Consider the following 20,770-nt stretch of genomic DNA (forward strand, 5'->3'; position numbering starts at 1 on the left):
GATTTAGATTTGGTGTTCTGGGGGTTAACCAGCTTATATCAGTGGTGTTAAACATTCAAATCACTGAACAACAGCCATCCTGCATCTTCGCTTTCACTTTGCTATGTCTTTTGTAGAGGATGAGAAGTTACTTCCTACCTTACTTTCACAATGTTCCCTGATGATTTTTTTGGTATTGTTTTGATTTGGGTTTGAAGCATAGATTACAGACACACAAAGAAAGAAGGAACCACTGTGACTATTTAGGCTGATTTCTTATACAGTATAGCCTGTCAGACACCCCAGTTTTAGCTCTTCTCTGAACTACAGCTTGTCTAGAAAAAAAGCAGTCCACTTCATGCAAAAGTTTCCAGCAATAGAGAACCTATTGTCAGGCAGAAAAAATACTGTCTGTTCCTTCAGACTTCCGAGTTTTATTCACGAATACCAAGCTTCACTTTTAACTTTTCCTACACAAAATCAATATCAAGACTTTGCAACCTCAGAAGCCCTCAGCTCCCTGTCGCATGTAAACAGATATGATAAATGGTTATGTGAAGCAACTTGCAACCCATTTGTTGATAAAGAACATCCACATTTAATATCTATTAACCCTCTATTAGTAAGGGAGAAAACGTCCCTGTGATGTAAATATATTCTGTATATTTTGAGGCACTCCAAATATGTAATTGTAGGGTTATGGGTATACTCTGCTTTTCACTGTCTCTTTGCCAGGGCAGAATACACTTCAAAGCACAGGAGCAAAAACCTGCATTCATCAGAGCCTACTGACAAGATTTCATCCCAGCTATTAACCTCTCAGCACTTGGAGCCTGGCTCACAGTGGTAAAGGAACCGAGAGATTTAACTAATCCCATTCTAAAGAATGCTTGACTTTTGCCTACTGATGGAAAGAAACCAGGGGGTGGGAGAAAGGGGGAAACAGTGAAAGGGAGAAGAGGAGAGAAAAGCCACACTGTACTTCAAGCTTGTAGTTGAAAAAGCCTATTAATCAGGCTGTTGAAAAAACTCATACCCACAAAACATTTGCACTATTTACGCAGAAACAATTAGTTAGTGCTCATGAGGCAGTATTCACACAATTTATCCCACACACCCCCTCCCCACCAGTGCCACCATTTCACAAACCAAAAGCTTTAAGTTATCTGTGCATTAAAAGCCTGTTTCTCTCTTATTCTGGGCAAGCCAGCATGAACAACGTGCCTCCGTCGAAAATGTGATTCCAAAACTACCCTCCCTCCTCACTCCTACTGTGCTTAGCATCACTTATTCAATTATTTGGGAGAGCTGGGGGAAACAAGGAGGGAGAGGGAGCATTTACCTGCACTCTCCAGGAATTGTGCAAGAACCATGCTTGGGGCTACATCCCTGACGACAAATGGCTGTTAAAACAAAAAAAAAAAAAGAAAAAAAAGGAGAATATCAGCATGCTGCCTGCTTCCTCCATCTTCACACTCGTGGGAATGTTTTAATCACTAACCAGCATTGTAATCCTACAAAATGCAAGGTTTTAACAAGTGTCTCATATGAAGCCTACTGGAAGGAAAACCAAGGTAGGTGGCTCCCTCTGATAGGAAATTATCAGCTAGCTTTGCTGAGGAACCGTACCTAATGCTGTTCGAAGAGTTGTTTCTATAGAAGAGAAACCATCTCATCTTAGACATCGAGTCACTTTTAGTCTACCGGTTTCCTTTCTCAGTCTTTTGCAGGTGAACTGTCCCACTCTCCCTTGCTTTGCATCTAATTCAAAGCAACTTTTAGCTACTCTGGATTAGCTTTGGCATCATATCTCTGAACAGACAGAACACTAAGATGAGCATATATTCATACAGGAGGTAAACTCAGTCAGCAAGACAGGCTGATAGTCTGTTCCAATTCAGAGTCCTGCTTTCTCTTTTTGAAATTACCTAGGAAGTTGCCATTCCCTAATAAATATGTTAAACATCTTCTCAGGTAGAACAAACAGCCTGGGACTTTTCAAACACCAAAGCTTTACACTTGCCAGGTCAGCTCTAAAACAAGTCTCTCCTTCCTGCTTGTCTTGAAGTTCTGCACCAAAGGGGAAATCCTTTCTGAAGTCAGCAACAGTACTCCCATTGAAGTCAATGGGCTGGGTTTTCTTCCCAAGGGCAAAGATGTGGATAATTGGAGAAAGAACACATCTGCTTAAGTGCCCAGTCCTTGTCAGACCTCCCCAAGATTTTAAAACAAGGCAGAAACTAGTCTTCTCCTGCCCTTAGTTCTCTGTCTGAAAAGTTAGTTGCTGCCTCATCAGTCCTTGGGCTTGTTATCTGCACAAACTGACCACTGAATTGCAACTAGGATATGATGAACTCAAATCCTATCCAAGCCTGCTGAACACTTCAAGGCTGAGCATTCATCACAAACCTTTGTTGCACTCTGGTCCCATCCAGCCTTCCAAGCAGGTTTTATTGCCATTCTGGTCACAGGTATGATGAGTGAAGAAGTCATCTCTCGGTCGACAAAACTTGTTGCAGCCAAAGCCATAGTAATGTTCTGCACAAGTCACACGTATTTGATACTCGAAGTGGGCAACTCCTGCATTATGTTTCAAAGTCTGCCACTGACGGCTTGGATTGATCATGCCAGAGTGGGATGCCTTCTCGATAACACGATCGGGACCTAGAAGTCAGAAGAGATGTCAGAGTTAAAATTTCATTTAGGTATCATTACCTCCCACATCACAGCTCTCTAGCTTTGCAGGTAAGACTCTGAGGCAGCCAGCTGGTTTTATTAATTTTCTGGTTCAGAGAATAAGATAAGGCTGCCCTGGAGCTACAAACCATTAACCGAAACACACATGCAGCATTATCAAACTGAGCAGAGCTTGAAATCAAAAGGGACTGTTAAGTTACTGCCAATCACTTATATCATCTTTTGCAGTGTAATGACATCCAATAACGATCATACAGTTCATGATTAAAGAAAATTCAGCTGCTTTTACTCTCAACTTCAATAGGCTAGTACATAATGTGCTCTGCTAGGCTTCTCCATTAATGGTACCAGTTTTGTTTTTAATCGGACTATTTGGGAAAAACTCATACCTAATAAAGTAATATCTACAAACTGAATGTAAGCCCCACAAAAGGTTTGCAGCCTTCTGGGACTCTGGTGTAAACACTAAATTGAAAACTAGCAACTCTGACATTCAGATGACATCATTGGTCTTCAGATGTTAGCTGACACTAAAAATTCAACCAGAACTTGAAGCAGAGAACTCCAATTACTCTGATTACAGTGCATATATGGGCTATAGATGCCCCTTCTTTCTATAGGGCATTTCAAAGTTTAGACTTTGTACTTGACGTTCAGTTCTAGCAAAAGTCTTCTGGCTCTTAGAGCCCTACGCTCTCTAGAATATGGGTTGAAATAACAATATTTCACATTAGCTCAGAACATTGTATATATCTGTGGTATTTCATTTTGCAGTCCAGGTCTTGTGACTTAAATGATCTGACACTGCCTTACGACCTGCTGCTAGCAAGCACTTGACTGCCAAGTGAAGGTTTATCGTACAACAGCCAAATATCCTTGCAGACATAGTGCAAAACCAAAAATAAGTACTAGGCTACACTGTTCTGCATATGGGAGCATAATCCAGTGGCAGAAGAATTGTAGGTAGAAGTGCACTTTGCCAATGTGTTAGAACACAGCACATGAAGTATCGGTACATTTACGGACTAAGAATTAAAACATAGAATATTGAGCTTGTTCTTCCAACAATTACAAACGGAAGCTCAGGGATTTTACATAAGGCAGACCTGAAAACTAATGAAGCTGCTATATAAAGCTGAGATGATGCAGGGACAGTTTTTCATCTAAAATACTTTTCAATGTATTGCTAAGGACCTTTGATTTGTAGCTTTCCAAAAGAATTTCCAACAGGCTACTCAAGCCTCAGATACCAATTATCAGTTCACCACTAGATCCTGTCTGCTTGTTTCCAGTTTTGCATAAAGTGAAAACACTCACTGCACAACCACAGAGGAGTGTCAAAACATTCTAAGTATTTACCCATTTTGGGGGGTATTCTTGGCTTGAAAATACAGCATTCATTAAGTGTTTACAGTGTGAAATTAAGGGCAACAACTTATTCACCTTCTGGTATTTCTGGTTCTATAATATTTCCCATTTAAATCAGTTTTTATTATTTGTTGGCACTAAGCCCCCAATCCCACACCTATGTGTAAGACTTTCAAATCCACACAGGCCTTTATTAATTTAAATCCCATTCACCAATAATGTACATGCCTAGGGACTTTTACATACTGGTATATCCAGAGAAATATCATGTCCTGTACTGTGCAGGTGTAAGGCTCTTAGATCTCATCAACAAGATTACTGACTAATTCTAAAGAGGTACTTAAGCAGATGCATATCTATTTGCCTTGAATGGGACTAGTCAAGCCATTATAGTTCCACTCATGCGTGCTAGAGATGGCTTTGCTGCACTTGCCAAGACTACACCCTGATCTACAGCACAGTTGGAAAGCAAATGCATTTCCCCAAATACCGAGTCTGTGCACAAAGACATCCCGATTCTTGTGAGCAAGACGACGACTGTATCCTTTTCTCCTGTAAGCAGCATGAGAAAAGGGGAACGACACTCAATTTAGTTTTGCAAACCTCCCCCCCCCCCCCCCTTGCTTTTGCAGTTTTCTCCTGTTCCCTGTTGGGAAGATGCCACTGACAGCTTGGCACCAGAAAAACAATCGCTTTGGAAAAGAGATCTTTCCTCTTGCCTCTGCTCTATGATTCCTCTCCTATCTGGCAGCTCATTCAGAAGCACGCTGTATGACATCTCACTCCAGCCACTGGCTCCTTTAAGCCCCTAACCACAGGCTGAACCCAAAGGGAAACATCCTTATTAGTCTACTGGACTTTATTTTTTTATGGGCATAGATGAAAGCCAGTTGCGATTTCACTTTAGATTATGGCTAAATGTTCATTTAATACACATTATAGAGATACCACTATACATTTAAATTGAAGTCAGGTCTCTCAGACTTAAGCTCCCTTTCCATCACCCACAGTTTTCACAATGAAGTATTAGCATGTTCCTTCTTGTACAAAAATTTCTCCACCCCTCCCTATTCCCACCTGTCAGTACGCACTTACACAAGTGTGCTGACCCAGACTTCAGGGGAGGCATTGCAACAACTCCTCCACTCTTAGCCTGCACTATGTTTTAGGTTTTATAGTAAGAAATCCCAAAACAGCAGACTGGTTAAGTAAGTAAAAAGAAGCAGTCAGCCAGGCTTGAGAGAAGGCAATCTTATCTTCCTAACTTCCCCGACGCCACCTGACTCGGAATCCCATGCTTTGATAAAAAGGTTAGAGGAAAGATTAACCAATTAGAAATTGATGAAGTGGAGGAGAGAGGCTTCCTGTACATCTTTGTCTTCCATGCCGCATTTTGCTGTCAGAGAGTTTGTTGGTTTCATTCCCTTTTGGTGGCTACACTTCAAAACTCTAAATCTGTCTCTTTATTCAGTGGACAACTGTATCAAATATTTCAGGCACAGGGAAATTAGCTATTTTGACCACCCACCTTTACTTTTCAGTGCTCCAGTTTCTGGAAATTATAACTGTGCAGCACTAGGAAGCAAACAACAACAAAAAAAGACCAGACTCCTCTAGACAGTTTAGGTGGCCAAGGACACCACAGTTATTTTTGAAAGCCTTTGTTTCAGACAACCTCCTGCTATGGCTTGGTTTACATTGTGCTTAAGTCTCTTATGCCCAACTGGAATTCACATGCAACTGATACTAGTAATTTACAATAGCTCTTTGACATAATTTGAGATGCAATGTCAGCCCCATTAGCTTTATGTATGAAGCGACAGTAGCAAGATGGCATCTAGACAAGAACCAGAGTAAGAAAACCATTTAAGTTGAATCTTGGCTCCAACAAAGCACGATTCTCATCGGCTTGAACAGGGCCAGAATTTAACTGCAAGCCACTCTTGGAAGTAAGACAAGAGAGAGTATGTGGTAAAGGGAACGTAGGAGGAGTGGAATGTAGAGGGGGGGAAGGAAGCATCCACTCTAGCATCTCCTAATGACTGCATTGATCAGAGGATGCTAGAGTTATTGAAAAGCTACACAAAGCCTACTAAACCCACTTTTTTTTTTCTTTTTTTTTTTTTTTTTTTTTTTTTTTGAGACAGAGAGAGCTCTCACAGAGTCCTTACAATTCAGTGGTAATTAGGGTAAAAGAAAATCCTGGCCATCAAAAAAATACTCATCACTTTATATGATGACGACTGTTTAGTTCTAATGATTTCTTTAACTAGTTCTTCAAGACTTACTCTTCATCTATGGGAAAGCTGACTGCAAGTAAAAAGGAAGTACAAAGGAAGAGCTTTGTGCAGTACAATGACTGAAGAGACCTACGGATGGATATGTGACAGCAAAGTTAGAGCAGGAATGCAAATCAGGAACATATGTAAGAACATGTCTGCACTTGGTCAAATGCACTGCTGAGAAATGAGGCAATTTTGTCTGAAGACAATTGTACTTCCAGAACATGAAAGCAAAGAAAGGGTTCATTGTGTAGCCTTGGAAGTGAAGTTGTTTCATGAAAAAAAGATGAGCTCTAATAATAGTAAGAGTGGCAAAGACCCAGTCTGAAAAAAATCTCAGATCCTACTGTAAACAAGACATTCATTTTGAATTCAAGCATCTTCCATTTTTAATACAACTCTGTTGCTGCAGCTATCTATTTTCTGCTCCTCCATAAAACATCCCATAGTCAAGAGCCAAGAAGTCTCACACCCACCACTCAATGACTGTGCTGGGGTAGGGCTGAAATCACAGATACTGCAACAGTGCTGAACGTGGCCGGTTGTAAAGCAAATCGTGGCTATCACCGACAGCTCACATGAACCATCTGAAATGGACAAGTTCTTTTCTGGAACCAAGAACTAACAGGACATTCCATGTATATTAAAAAAAAGGCCAGGCGGGTTGGGGGGTGTCAGATCTCTGAAGAAAGGTTCCCAGACTCAAAGGCCACTCCCAAGCAGTGCACTCTTCACTAGATAAACCAAACCAGAGCACTGTGCACATTTCTACAAGGCCTTTCTTCCATGAAGCATGAACTCTGTTTCACTACTGTGCGGCTGTCACCTGGCATTCACAAGTGGACTATAAGAAGCTGTTATAAGACTTGTGAGAGATGGGTCACTGTGCTGCTACTTCCTTGCTGAAAGAAAAGGCTTGTTGTGTCAACAAAAGATTTAGGAATTCGGATTCATACTTTCTCTTGCGGCTTTTACCACACACGATTAAAGCCTTAGATTGAAAATAGAGCTAATTTTGCCCACCTACTTCAGTAACAGTAGGCAACAAACAGAACAGCTTATATGCCAAGAGACTCTATACAGCTCCCTCTTGCCAACAGGAAAAGCTTAGCAGAAAGTTTCTGAAACCAAGCAAAGACATTCCAGGTGAAAGATTGCCACCTTTGATTTCCAGCCAGCTCTGCAAGGTGATGTCTGGTAAATACTTTTCAGGCCCTGAATATAAATCCCTAGACATCCAGCTCCCAAGGAAGAGCTGGTAATCACTCCTGCTTCTCATCTACAGTCATTAGATGGATATCTGTACCAAGTCTTACAGAGCTTTTTTTTTTTTTTTTTAAAAGCAGTACATTCAGCTTTGTGAATACACAGTTTATAGAGAGGTCCCGGGTCAACAAGACTTAGGCTTCTGAATATCACTCCTAATGTAAAAAAAAAAAATCCAAACAAAAAACCCTTGAAGAAACTCCTTGGCTTTTATTCTCCCTAAGGAGAAAGAGAGAATTAACAGCATGTATTTTTAGGCTTCAAGCCGTTGGTGTCTAGCTGAGCGAGCTACTCTACAGGCAGTGTGATGGAGACAGGCTGCTCCAGAGCCTGGAGACTCCCTCCAAACTGTCTGGGGAAGAGCTTTTCCCTCTGCTCATGCTCTGCTTCACAGTAAGCTAGTTAGACTACCAAAGGCCTGTCAATGGACAGGAAATCAAGTTGCCTGAATTAAATAACCAGCAGAATGAATACTTACTAGTAGAGTTATCATTGTAATCCAATGCCTCAACAAGCAACGTGTAGGATCTCTGCAAAAGAGAAATAATCGTTAGTTTCAAAGCCACACATGACTGTAAGAAAAACAAACCAAAACCACGACAATTTTAATTAAAAGTAAAAATCCTGGTCTCTGCCCCGAAATGGACACTTGAAAACATAAATAGGTAATAGATTATACTCGAGACAAACATGATCTTCTTGAAACCTCATAAGCTATCTTATCCAGTCTGACTTAGAAGACCTTTCACCTTGGATAGCTCATCTTTGTCATCATTAATGCATCTCATGTACTTAACCAGGAAGTACAGCCTTTGACACTGTGCTGTAGCCACAATAAAGCATGTGTGGAAGAACTGCACACGGAAGCCAGAAAACACCAGGCTAGCACAGCAGCATCAAAACCCACAAAACTAAACCCCCACCCTCAAAAACGCTTCAAAAGGATTTCAGTCACAGAAAAGTAGTCTTGATGTCCCTTCCCCCAGCCATCCTGAAAGCAAGAAGTGTTGCCAAGATTACTGTGCTCTGTCTTGACAGTGCAATCTCTAGGGACTTCGCTTTTCAGCAACCCCTTTGAAAGCTTTGTCTGCATGAGGGACATCGCAGCTCCCACAAGTATCAGGTAACTGAGGGAAAAACTGATGGATATGGGAAGGGGGTGGGGTGAGAGAGAAGCATTGTAAGACAAAGGCTGAGATCAGACTATTTGGAACAGCAGGGAAAGGGAAGATGCACTATCCACCCCGTGTCACGTTTACAGATGCACTAATCTGCCAATGAGCTCGCTAGCACTCCAGTAATAATAATCATAAGCATAAACTAACCGAAGTGACTCTGTGGGTTGGAAAGATGCCAGCTATTACATCTAAGCCACCTTTATCTTCAATCCTAACTTGAGAACAAGAGCCATTGAAACATCTTCTCCTCCCCCAGCTCTACTCCAAGATATGACTATCCAGGCTGTATCTTTCAGAATTGCTATTTCGCCAGCCATATCCAAACTCACAGAATGACTCAAAACCAAAACACCCCTCCCCCACAAAAAAAAAAAAAGCTGAGGAAAAAGAAGAAAAAATATGACCAGAAAAGTAAACAGTGTAAGAATAATAAATACTATGAAAATGAGGTAATAGATGTAACATCTTTCTGGTTAGCAAAACAATAAAAGAACAAATAAAAATTCTGCATTAAGAATTTTGATGCTTTGCCACAGAAGCTGAGTTTTGTAAAGTTCGTTTCTTCTTAAATGCATCTGTGCTCAGTTGCAATCCAGCGCTTAACACCTCTTCTGTAACAAAAACAAAAATACAGTTCTGAGAGTAAGGTGCTACAAGGTGCAAGAACAAGGCAGAAATTCCTTAAGAGGGGGGGGAGAAGGAAAAAAAAAAAAAAAAAAAAAAAAGAGTTGAAGCAGACTGCTTTCTCACGACTGGACACAGCATGCAGCCTCTGAATGAAAACCTAGTTTGTGATGGACACCGGCTTGGAATATAGCCTAAATATGTTTCATATTCAAAGCAGACTAGGATTCCATTTCGTTCACTGATAACTGTGGGAAAATGCTTCCAAAAGTAAGCAAAGCTGGGCAAGCTGAGACATGCGCACAAACTTCTATGCAGAAGCTGTATTGGTCCAAACCATTTTTGGTTAATATTTCATGAAACTATTCTAGATCAGGTCTGTCAAATTGAAAGAAACTCTGACAATAAAACAAACCACAACATGATCATTCAACACTGCTTAAAGCAGATTTAAGTCCTTACACAAGTCAGAGGTAAAAAAAAACCAAAAAAAACCAAACACCAAATCAGAATAGAGCTCCTGAGCCATATTACAGATACAGATTGCACTATCTTGGGTGCTTCCTCGCTGGTTTAATTAGCAACATTGAGAGGCACAAGCACAACATGTTACTGCAAGCTTGGAAAAAAATATTATGATATACAGACTGAATTATGGCAACTAGTACTATTTCCAATAAAGTTAAAGATGTTTTCTTTTCGGCCTTGCATAATTGTTTTGGAAGATATTTTGTCTAAACTCATAGCAACAGTTCCTGGTTGGTTCTCAGGATTGTTTACCAACACACCTAGCCCTTAAGGAAAGGAAAGGCTGAATCCTAGCTCTAAGTGCTACTGTTGCTAGATACTTGTGTGACCACTTTCCAACACCACACAAAAGTTTGTTTAAAGAGAGGAGACTTCTGCTTAACTGGATGGAAACAAAATGCAGGAGAATAGAAACAAGAGAATTGCTAGGGTAGGTCTATGTGCCCCCTTCTCACCTCATCTGAATACTTTAAATGAGGAATCCCCGTCCTGAAAAGGGATAGTACAAAGAATGAAACTTTAATCTCTTGGCTCAGTCCCTCTCAGCATGGGGCAAAGAAAGGACAAGACACTGCGTTCAAGACAGGACACTTCTAAACAAAAGGCACATAGACACCCACATCCTCACAACAACAGTAGCCAACCCCCCTCAGCAATCCAGCTATCACATACCTCAAGCCAACACACCCCTCCCTAAAACACTCCACCCCAAGGAAAAGAAACACCCAAACCCCACACTTTTGTGCAAAGACTGCCCTGTTGAGATTTTTTTCCAAGTACATATCATCCCCACTCTATAGATCAGCAATTCAGATATCTCAGTAATGACTACTTACAATGTGGAGGTTTAAGTTTTCCCATGCCCACATATGACCTCTGCCCATCTTTGAATAAATATATATATATATATATATATCCAGACACAAGAATTCCACATCATGCACCTTATTCCATCAAAGCAATGTCCTAGGCAACAAGGCAGCAGTGAACTTTCCAGAGTCACACCCAATTAGCCACTGTAAACCTGAGCTTGACCAGAAGGCAGAGATTCTGACTGGAGAGGAAAGGCAGCTTAAAAAGAACAGCGAGCTGGCAGTTTGCAGAACATCCAATGTGATCAGCCCAGAGAGCTGAAAGGCAGCATGGTCAAATACAAGCAAAACTCATATGAGTTAAGCTATGAGATGATGGAAATGTTTAAGTTCACACTCAAAAAAAACAAAGAAAGCACAAATGTGCTAGAACTATTTTCCTCAATGACAAGACACCCCTATTTAGTCTTGACCCACTGATAATATAGCTCAAGAAAAACTTTGAAGACCCCCAAATCCATCAGAAACTGTCCCTTTTAAAGGGCTGAAAGGGCAATGTAACCTCTTTTCTGGTTATTTAAATGAAACACAGCTTCAAGTAATCAGAAGGTGTTTAAAGTTCTCACTTGATGACCTTCTTCCCTCTGTTCATCCAGACATCCACCCAAAAGAAGTGGTTTTGTACTTTGGCTTCCAAGTGCATTCAGCGAGTCAGTGGGACAGGGCAAGATTAAAACATCAGGCTCATTAGTGAAAGGACTGCCCCCTTTTTGAAAAAGGTTGTGACTAGTCAAACTTCTTTCCCTCCTATCCTTGTGGTTAAACCATACAAGAGCTTTGCTGAGCATGTGAAACCATGACTAGACAAATGCAGTGGGAAGTCTGCATTCTGAATGCTGTGTCTGCTCCTCCTCTGCCAAACAAGGAGAGCAGGTTAAGCCCGGCAACGTTCTCCTACACTTTGCCAGCCAAGCACAGCTGCGAAGCCCAGTTTGAGAATGGTGCTTGCTGCCTGTGTCTTGAGGAAGAAGGCTAGGAGACTGGCATGCTGTTCCAGCAGGCCACAGCTGGTCCCAGCTAATTCCTTCTCCCTTCTGACAAACAGGGGTGAAATAAGGAAGAGGGAAACTATGGAGTATTTCAAAGTGCTGAAGGGCCAAGGAGGAGGGCATCTCCAAGTAGAGTGAAGGCTAGTCACAAAACCACTTCCTCTATATGTCAGCGGGACTCTCATTTGGGTATCCCTGTTGCCACATCACAAGTCGCGATGACAACATGCAGATGCATCACACAGTCATGCCATGGTCAACCAGTCAACTTTGGCAACAGAATATTCCTTCAAAGAAGCTGAAGACAACTGGCTCCTCACCCAGAGGAGATATGGATGTATGTGGGAAAATAAGGGAAACAATCAAACCCTCTTAACCCTTCACCGAATGCAACATCATCAGGAAACTCTTCTTTGGGCCAGCCTACCCAAGGATAAAGGCAACACCCTATCAAGCTGCAACTCTCTCAACTCTGCGTATATAAATGGTCTAAGTAGTTATGAATTCGCACCTCAGAGATTATAGACAAGAACCAGGCAGAACCTCAAACAGGCAGCCCAGCTAACAGCCTCATCGGAATATTCCCACATGAAAACAGAGCATGCTGTTCCTTTAGTCTTCATTTTGAGTAGTTCCTTCATTGCTGTTAGTGCCAGTACACGCTTCATTGCCACATAAGGGAGAAGACATGAAAACAAATTCAAACATACTAGCAGCTTCCAGGAGAGTTTCCCCCTCATTCTGCCTTGGCACAAGCCAAGCCAGTAACCAAAGTCAAGACCTCCTCTGCGATACAACTGCCACCCTCCTGCCAAATGACGAAGGACACAAAAGTACCGCTATCCAAACTATGCATACGCTTAAGCATCCAGTAAACCAGGCTGATCTCTGATCTGGCAAGCCTGCTGGAATAATGAGTATCCTGTGAATACATAATGTGCTGAAGTTGCCATTGTGTGAAGCAAGTCCATGGTTTGTCTGGGAGCCGAGCAATGCTGAGTCTACTGCTGCTTCCTGTTGCTTGTCCTGTATTAGCATTATTTTTGGATAGGCCCCATTATGTTCTGTAATCCTCACTGCAGTCAGTATGGCCACACTATTGTTCTTGGTTAATATTAGCAGTCAATGCTTCTGTCTGGGTGGCCGATCTACAATGTATTCCAATCATAAAACTAGCATGCATTAAGCGAATAACGTACTGGCATAGAGCAGGGAGTCTTGGGGCTCTCCTTCCTTTAAAAAAAAAGGAAAAAAAAAAAGTACAGCACCTCTTTAAATTTGGGGTTTTTTTTCCTTTTCCAGCAAATGATTTTAAGTGATCCCAGCTACCACAGTGCATTGTACGACAACAGCATTTTAATCAGCACCTTATCTCGTTACCGAGTTATTTTCTCAGGGAGCCCCACTTGTCAAAGACTAGCAGGTAGGCCAAGATGTCAATGGTTGCTTTCAACCTTCCCCAACAAGCAGATTACCCGCTCTTATCAGTCCCCCTACCTGTTTAAAGCATCCTACTGATAATTAAATGCACCAGTTACAAAAGGGTGGCAAGGTTAATAGAGAGAATACCTAGTAGCCAGCCAAGCAAAACAGTCAGGTTCACATGGAGCAAGCCTGAACAAGAAGCCTTTCTACTTATTTACCTAAGTGCATAAGAACTGGGTTGAGCTGGTAAAGGACTCTGGATGTTTGACTATTTACAAACCACTTTAACCACTTCTATCCACATTTTACAGTTTCTTCTGAATGCTACAAGAATAATGAGTGTAATTTATGCTGCAGAGTAGTGACCACAGAACCATGAACTCCACAAACCAACAAGAAATGAACACAACAGGTTCTAGTTTTAGCATCTTTCCCCATGTTAAGGCATATGGGTTACCTGCTAAGATTATTAGAACTGTGTCAATTAACACATAAAATTTCTGTGCATCAGCAGAAATGCAAAGTCAAGTTTTAGTTTGAAGTTCCAAGACCAATCCTGGCATCAGTATTCTTTACACAGAATCACTTTTAGGAACTGTAGCTTAAGGGTTTTGCATGTACTGCAGGGCATCGGACTTAAAAACTGAAGTTGCTAGAAGTGCCACATATGAGAGTGCAAGCCTCTTGTACAGCACATCGTTTCACTTAATTAGCCAAGGTCCAACTTTACCAGCTTCAGAGGTAGCTTACTTCTATCCTAGCCTTCAGTCCACAATGAAACAGTACGTTTTCTTGAGTTAACTAGAACTTTAAGCATAAAGCATCAATTTTATGCAATCGATTTTCAGACATGCAAACTTACAGCTGCATAAACAACCTGGCAGTGCCGTATGTATGTAGTCTGAGAAAGTTTAGAAATAAGCTTCAATGCTAGGCTCAATCCAGCTGCCACTGAATTCATAGTAAAGGCCTGCTCCAGTTTAACAAGAACAAAAATTCTGGGAGCAAGCAGGAGGAGGATTTATTTTTTGACACATTATGGCAAAATAGCCAAATGGATTTACCCAGAAGATGAAGTTCTGAACTAAAACGCAAATGACTCTTAAAAACATGTAAGAAGTCCAAAACCTCTGAATGGACACATCACTTCTCTGCAATCCTGGGAAAAAAACAGACTTGTGGATGCTAATTATGCTTCAAATGTCACTTAATACTCTCAGCTCCATTTTGGATAGTAATCCTAGGCAAAACGTTGCCCTTTGAGTGCTTAAGATCTACTCTTAAATTACTCATCAACAATAATAGACACAGAGGGGATTTGATTAGTACGCATTTTGTTATTATAATTACTTCTTCCAATCAGCTCGTGCTTCAAGATGATTTATCAGGCATTCTTTGAGAGAAGCTTCAACAACATCTAGCATTTGTTTCAAAAGTTTTCCAGAGGTTAACCAGAGGGAGGGAAAAACAAAACAAAAAAAGTTTTGTTTTGCTAAAAAAAAAAAAAAAAGCAGTTGAAAGAAGTGATATTTTTCTCTCGGATTCTAAAGGATGTTACTGCAATATCAGCTGCAGATTAGAATTTTGGAAGCCTCTGGTGTCAAGACACAGGAAAAAGGTTCACGAAGCTTAATAAAACCCCAAACACTAAAGCTCTTTCATTGTCTCTTTCAAGCCAGAAAAAACAATGCCTACCCAGAAAACATTTTATGTCTTCAGGAACCAGTAGCAGTAAGATTTGTCATTAAGAAGGGGAAATGCTGACTACAGTATTTTTTAGAGTAAGGATGAAATAAGATGTTCAAAACTGTTTTAAATTGTATTTTACACTAAAGTCATTTAGATGCTGGAGGGTTTTTTCCCACCTCAATAGTTTCCTGGTGTGTTGGTGCAATTGGCCTCAATATTAAATAATTACAAGGATCATAATTTCATAAATGAGCAGTTTGAAATTAGAACTATGCATACCAAAGGAATTGCCAAGTTGGACCTCCTTCTTACTCAGTCTCACTGAGCCCCCAAAAGATCTCTCTTTACCTAAAAGTAAAGTTTAGTGCTAAGGTTTTTTTAGTTAATTCATACAGAGCTCCCTTAAGCTAGAGCACACACCACACTTTGGATGCTGTTTGATTCTTTAAGAAAGGCAAGAGATTTGATTTATGTCAGAGAAGAGCATGTGTCTACCATGGAACAAAACTTGTTGAGACAGACTTTTGACAAGTGGAACATGGAAATTCTTTTGTTCCATACTTTTCCATATGGCTTCACAAGCCAAGTTTGCCTGTCAACAAAGTCACTAGTCTCATAATGAATGCAAGAAGCAAGCCTACATGTATTTTTTGTTTTAATCATCATTATTACCATTGTTTCAGTTCACTGAAGAATTGTTAGCTACTGCAGGGGCAGCTTTCTGACACACTCTGGTTCCTTTATACCGATCTGCTGCCCCGTTTCCTAGCAACTTATTCAAACCTCCCATCACTTAGATTAATTTATGGCCCACCATCTCCACACCCATTACTCAGAGGGGTACGTATCAAAACTGACAAGAACAAACTGCATAAGTTATTAATAAGACTCTGACGCTTCAAATCTATGTTACAACTACAAGCCAAATCTAAAATACATCAAATCACGTCATTCTCCTTTCTTCCTCTCCTGCATGATGAATGAAGACCTGTAAGGAAATTTAACTATTTCTCACAAACAGCATAAAGGTGGAGCTTGACATGGAAAGAAATCTTTTTTTGTTTTAAGTAGTCAAGGCAACAATACTTCTTAATGTTACTGACCCAAGCCAGAACATCCAAGAAAAGCCTCCTTCAGACAGTAGAAAACAAATATACATATTCAGAGCATGAACTTTCAAGTGCAATATGATTAACACGCCGGTTTAGCTCCTATTACCTTTTCTGTAATTTTCAGTTGGATGTATTCAAAGACACCTCTCATGATTAGCCACACTGGCAAATGCAATGCTAGCCCGAAGCTTTCACTGAAGTGAATAGTATTCACCCAACTAAAGAAATTTTTTTTAAGTTCTGAAATTTCAGCATCAGATTTGAGTTGACTAATTAAGTTTACTACTTTATCTGTAGAGCTTTCAAAATGCCTAAAGTGATTTGTGTACACAATTTCAGCACAAATAAGAGCTTTGCCACATTAGATATTCTTTTGTTCAAATGCCATTTGAAAGTCACAATGGCTAGCATAAAAGCGGTGTCCTCTGGAAGCTAAAGCTGGGAGGCAGGCTTGATAATTGCAAACAGACTACCATCACAACCTCAAAAAGTGCATTTCTGCGTGGGAATATGCAAGATTTTATTAAAAAAAAATCCAGTCCTAGGAACCAGGGTGTCTGAAGTTGTCGAGTTTTACACATTTCAAAGGCTGTGCTGGAGTTCTGCTGTTGCTCTAGGATTCCAGCGCTCAATTAGATTCAGCGGGACAATAGAAGCATTTCTTTTACTAAGATGCAGGCAAGCTTAAGAAAGTTCTCCCAGGGTTCCCACCCCCCCAAACCCACCCTCTATGCATAGATTTCCATTCCCAACACTACGAAAGGAGGAGCTGTTAGAAGGAATGTGATCAGTTTTTACATCATTTTTACATACGCATACATTGTCACATTCAAGGCGCTTAATTACTGGAAGCAGGGTAGAGGGCTAGTTAAAAAATCCAAAAACTAAAGATCTTGATGAACCTGACTTTTCTGAAAAAAGAAGTCAAAATCTGCAACACAAGCACTGCAGCCATTGGCAGAGCTTCAAATACCTCAGATTTTTACAAAGCTCTTTATCCCTTTGATGGCATATTTGATAACAGTTTTATCTCATTTCATGTTAGTAAGGAAGAGACAGAGAAAAGAAAGAAAGAAAGGAAGCAAGGAAAAAAAAGAAAGAAAGCAAGAAAGCGAGGGCTTGTACTTCCAACAGAAAATACTTTTGATAGCTCTGCTATTATACTTCGTAATACTATATCCTTAAAAACGCAGACTTGATTTCATCCGTATGCCTCTCCAGCCCTCACTACTCCAGGAGTCACAACTGACAGAGGAGGCAGGTAGGAGGCAGCACAGGACATTTCAAGAACACATGGCTGCCTGCAGCACTTGGCCTTAGGACTACAAAGTGGGTGTCTACATCACAACTGGAGAAGGAATGCTTTTGGGGCGGGCTTTCCCCCCCAAGAAAAAGTCCAGGCCCTCCCAGCAACCAGTCCTTATCTAACTAGGAAGGGCCAAGCTTTGGAGGCAGCGGAAAGTCTACGCATGCTTCCACCTTGCCAGAAGCGATAGGGATAGGAAACAAGATTCACGCCTCCCCTGCATGCACAAAAGAGCCCTCCTCCCATCGCAAAAACGACCTTAGGCATCTAGGTTAGGATGACTGGATTTTTAAAACTGCTGAGCATCAACATATCTTAAGGCAGTTGGTGGGAAACTGTCTGCTCAGCGCCTTTGGAGAAGGGGAGGAGGGGGAAACAGTTTTGTTTCCTAGGTGATCTCTAAATATAAGTTTTAAGAACATAAATTTGGGAGTTTTCAGCTTTCATACCACAGCATCCCAGAGAGCCACCTCAAAAGACAGACTGGTGCACGTGTGTGTGTGTGTAATAACCCCTTCAGATCAGTCACACAGTTTTTGCCTGCCTGCACACAGCACTGCGAGGCACAAAACAGCGCACATCCTACCATCCAAGGCTACTGTTGTCTCTTATGTCCAGAAACCTTGTGGCCCTGGATGCTGCATCTGTAGGTCTATAATGGGTGATGGCTGTTTTGGAAAGATGGTCTTCAGTTTCTGTGCAGCAAAAAGAGGACTACTCTGCAGAGCCGACTGCATCAAAGCTCCAACCCTCTTGAGTGCCCCAGAAGAAACAAGCAACACTGAAGGGCCAACAGCAAAGTAGGCTTCAGCTAATGAAGGGATCACCTGTCCTCCATCTCACTACTCTACATGGCTGACCATGCCAGAGCAGACAACACTAGAGAAGTGCCCGGCAAAGAGACACACCTCCTTGAGCCACTGAGTTTTGAATACAACTGGAGGGAAGTCCGAATGTATGGACCGCAAAGGCAAGTGGCCAGGAAAATGTGTGCTCTGGAGATGAGTGGCTGAAATGGACGAGAAGCTAAGGCCAGGCTCTTCTCAGTCTTAAGCTCCTACAGTCTACAAGCACCTCCAAAACACAGCAAGTTTCCCGAGGAAGCTGGCAACTAGTTCACCAAGAGCAGCAACAGCAGCTCCCGTCAACACCAAGCAGTGCAGCTAGATTTCCCCTTAGAAGAAGCAGGAAGCCTTACCAAACACGCTCCAGGGAAGGAGGCCAGCTATGACACACACTTTTCACACGGGATCCCTCTATAGCCCCTAACCCACTGGTCTTTTGGCTTAAGCCCAAGACTTCACTGGTTAGGAGGAAAAAAAAAAATTAAAAAAAAAAATAAAGAAAATGAACTTCTGACCTTCTAAGTCTCAAGAGACTTATTCATGCTGCAAAGTGCAAAGATACTGGGTTTGCTTCCCTGACCCATTTAGATCCCCCTCACTGCACATCTGACTTTCAAAATTAACAGGCTCTGCATTGTGAGCCCCAGGGAACAAACACAAAAACACCACCACATTTTTACTCATTTCTGTGCTGCAAATTCCCATTGCTCATGCCAAGATGCCTGTTCCCTCCCCAAACCTAGTCCCTCTCCTCCTGCTCAAGAAGTCAGAGCTCAGCTCACTGTGCCCATCTCAAACAGCACTGTCCAACGGAAGCAGAGCCAGGGCAGGCCATGCAACTCACCGGCCAGGCAAAGCTGAAAGGGATAACAATCCGGTTCTTTTCATTATTCCGGTTGTACTTCAAATTAAAGGTATTTCCTCCGATGACAGGAGTGGATTTGGTTCCAAAGCTGCAAGGACCACCAGCAGTGACTCGCGACTGATACTCCTTCAAGCAAACTTTAAAATAGGTGTCACACTCGTCTCTGGTGCATTTTCTGTCTCCTGGGTTTCGAGTGCCATCACAGCAATTTCCATTTTGCAGTTCACCATTCACATTTTGCATGGATAAGATCTCCAACTCAAACTGTCCCGACGCTAAAGTCACCTGTTAATCCCAATAAAGAACCGGAGAAGAGAACAAGAAAAAAAAGAAAAAAAAAAAAACAAGAGACAAGAAACAGACAGTTACCTCACTTTTTCCCCCAAACTTCAGAAGAACTCTGCAGGCAGGAGAAAGTCATTTTAAGCGTGCTTTCAAGAAGCACATAACGTTAAAAAAAAGCAACCATTGCAAGCTTTTCCCAATCAGACATCCACAAGAAAGGTTCGTAAATCATCCCAATCAAATAATGCCATTAATGCTGAAACAAGAACCTTAAGTGCCGACCCCCCAAAAAAACAGTGCGAGGAAGGTGCCCAAAGCGTTAGGAAACAAAACTAAACGCAAGCAGGAGCGCATACGCGTGTGCAAACCCAACCAAACGATACAGCTGAAGCACTCCAGCACCTAAACGATAGAGCTAAAGCCCCTCTGCGCTGCCCGAGGTGCAGCTGAGACCGGGAAAACAGCCTCCCCGCTCGGGGCTGCGCAGCTGAGGCTCGGAGCTCATCACCCACCCCGGGAGCACCGCGATTAGCTCGGGTTGGAAAAGAAAAAAAAAGGGATGAAAAAGTAAAAAAAAAAAAAAAATAAAAAAAAAATTAAAAAACCCGTTTGCAGCAATTGCATTCTTTATTCCCCGGGAATTCCGCCTCGCTGCAGGGACAACCTCCGCGTTTGCCTGCGCTCCAAGCTCGCTCCCGCCGGGGCTCCGCAGCGGCGCCCGCACGGCTCGAGGCGCCCTCAGACCCCTCTCCCGCGGCTCCCCGGTACGTACCTCGGCTCGCAGCGCCAGGAGGAGCAGGAGGAAGAGGAGGATGCTGAGGGGTCTCGCCGTGGCGGCCGCCCGCCGGGGCGCACGCATCCCGCCGAGTGCCGCTCGCTCCGGGAGGGGCGGAGGAGGCGCCGCCGCTGCTGCCCGCCGCCGCCCCGCTCTAATATAGCGCGGCGACAACGCCGCTTTCAATAGCGCCCCGCTCTCCAATGCAAAGCAGCCCAGCCTCCTTTTATTCTCCTTATTCTCTCTTTTCTTTTCTCTCTCTTTTTTTTTTTGTTTTTGTTGCTTTTTTTTTTTATTATCGCGATGATTATCCCGATCCTTTTATTTCTTTGAGGAGGCGCGGCGAGCCCCCGAGCCCTCCCCCCCCCCGGGACGCACACACACTCGCACACACACTCACTCACACACACCGCCCGCAGCCGCCCGTCCGTCTGCAGCCCCGCCGCCGCTCGCCTTCATCTAAGCCCGCGGCGGCAGGCGGGGAGGCCGCCCGCCCGCGCATGCGCGCATCCATATGCATGAGCTGGGGGAAGGCGGCAGGGCAGGGGAAGGCAGGGCAGGTAGCGGCGGCAGGGGAGGAGGGCAGGTCGTGGGGTCGCAGAGCGCCCCGCCTCCCGCGGGGAGACCCGCCACGCAGGTGCCGCCCGGGGTGCCGGGGGAGGAGGAGGAGGTGGCGGCGGCGGCG

General features: G+C 42.6%; 1 protein-coding gene across 1 annotated transcript in view; it reads right to left on the bottom strand.

Annotated features, from left to right (window-relative positions):
- JAG1 (jagged canonical Notch ligand 1) overlaps positions 1–20,344 on the bottom strand; it is a 35,847-nt gene extending 15,503 nt beyond the window's left edge. The window contains exons 1-5 of the mRNA XM_054063545.1: positions 20,083–20,344; positions 19,005–19,310; positions 8,071–8,122; positions 2,389–2,643; positions 1,322–1,382 (exon numbers count right to left, since the gene is read on the bottom strand). Coding sequence (XP_053919520.1) covers positions 1,322–1,382; positions 2,389–2,643; positions 8,071–8,122; positions 19,005–19,310; positions 20,083–20,169 — 761 coding nt within the window. The 5' untranslated portion in view covers positions 20,170–20,344. The remainder of the gene's footprint in view (positions 1–1,321; positions 1,383–2,388; positions 2,644–8,070; positions 8,123–19,004; positions 19,311–20,082) is intronic.
- Between the last annotated feature and the right edge of the window lie 426 nt (positions 20,345–20,770).

The sequence above is a fragment of the Cuculus canorus genome, chromosome 3, assembly GCF_017976375.1.
Source record: "Cuculus canorus isolate bCucCan1 chromosome 3, bCucCan1.pri, whole genome shotgun sequence".
Classification (NCBI taxonomy): domain Eukaryota; kingdom Metazoa; phylum Chordata; class Aves; order Cuculiformes; family Cuculidae; genus Cuculus; species Cuculus canorus.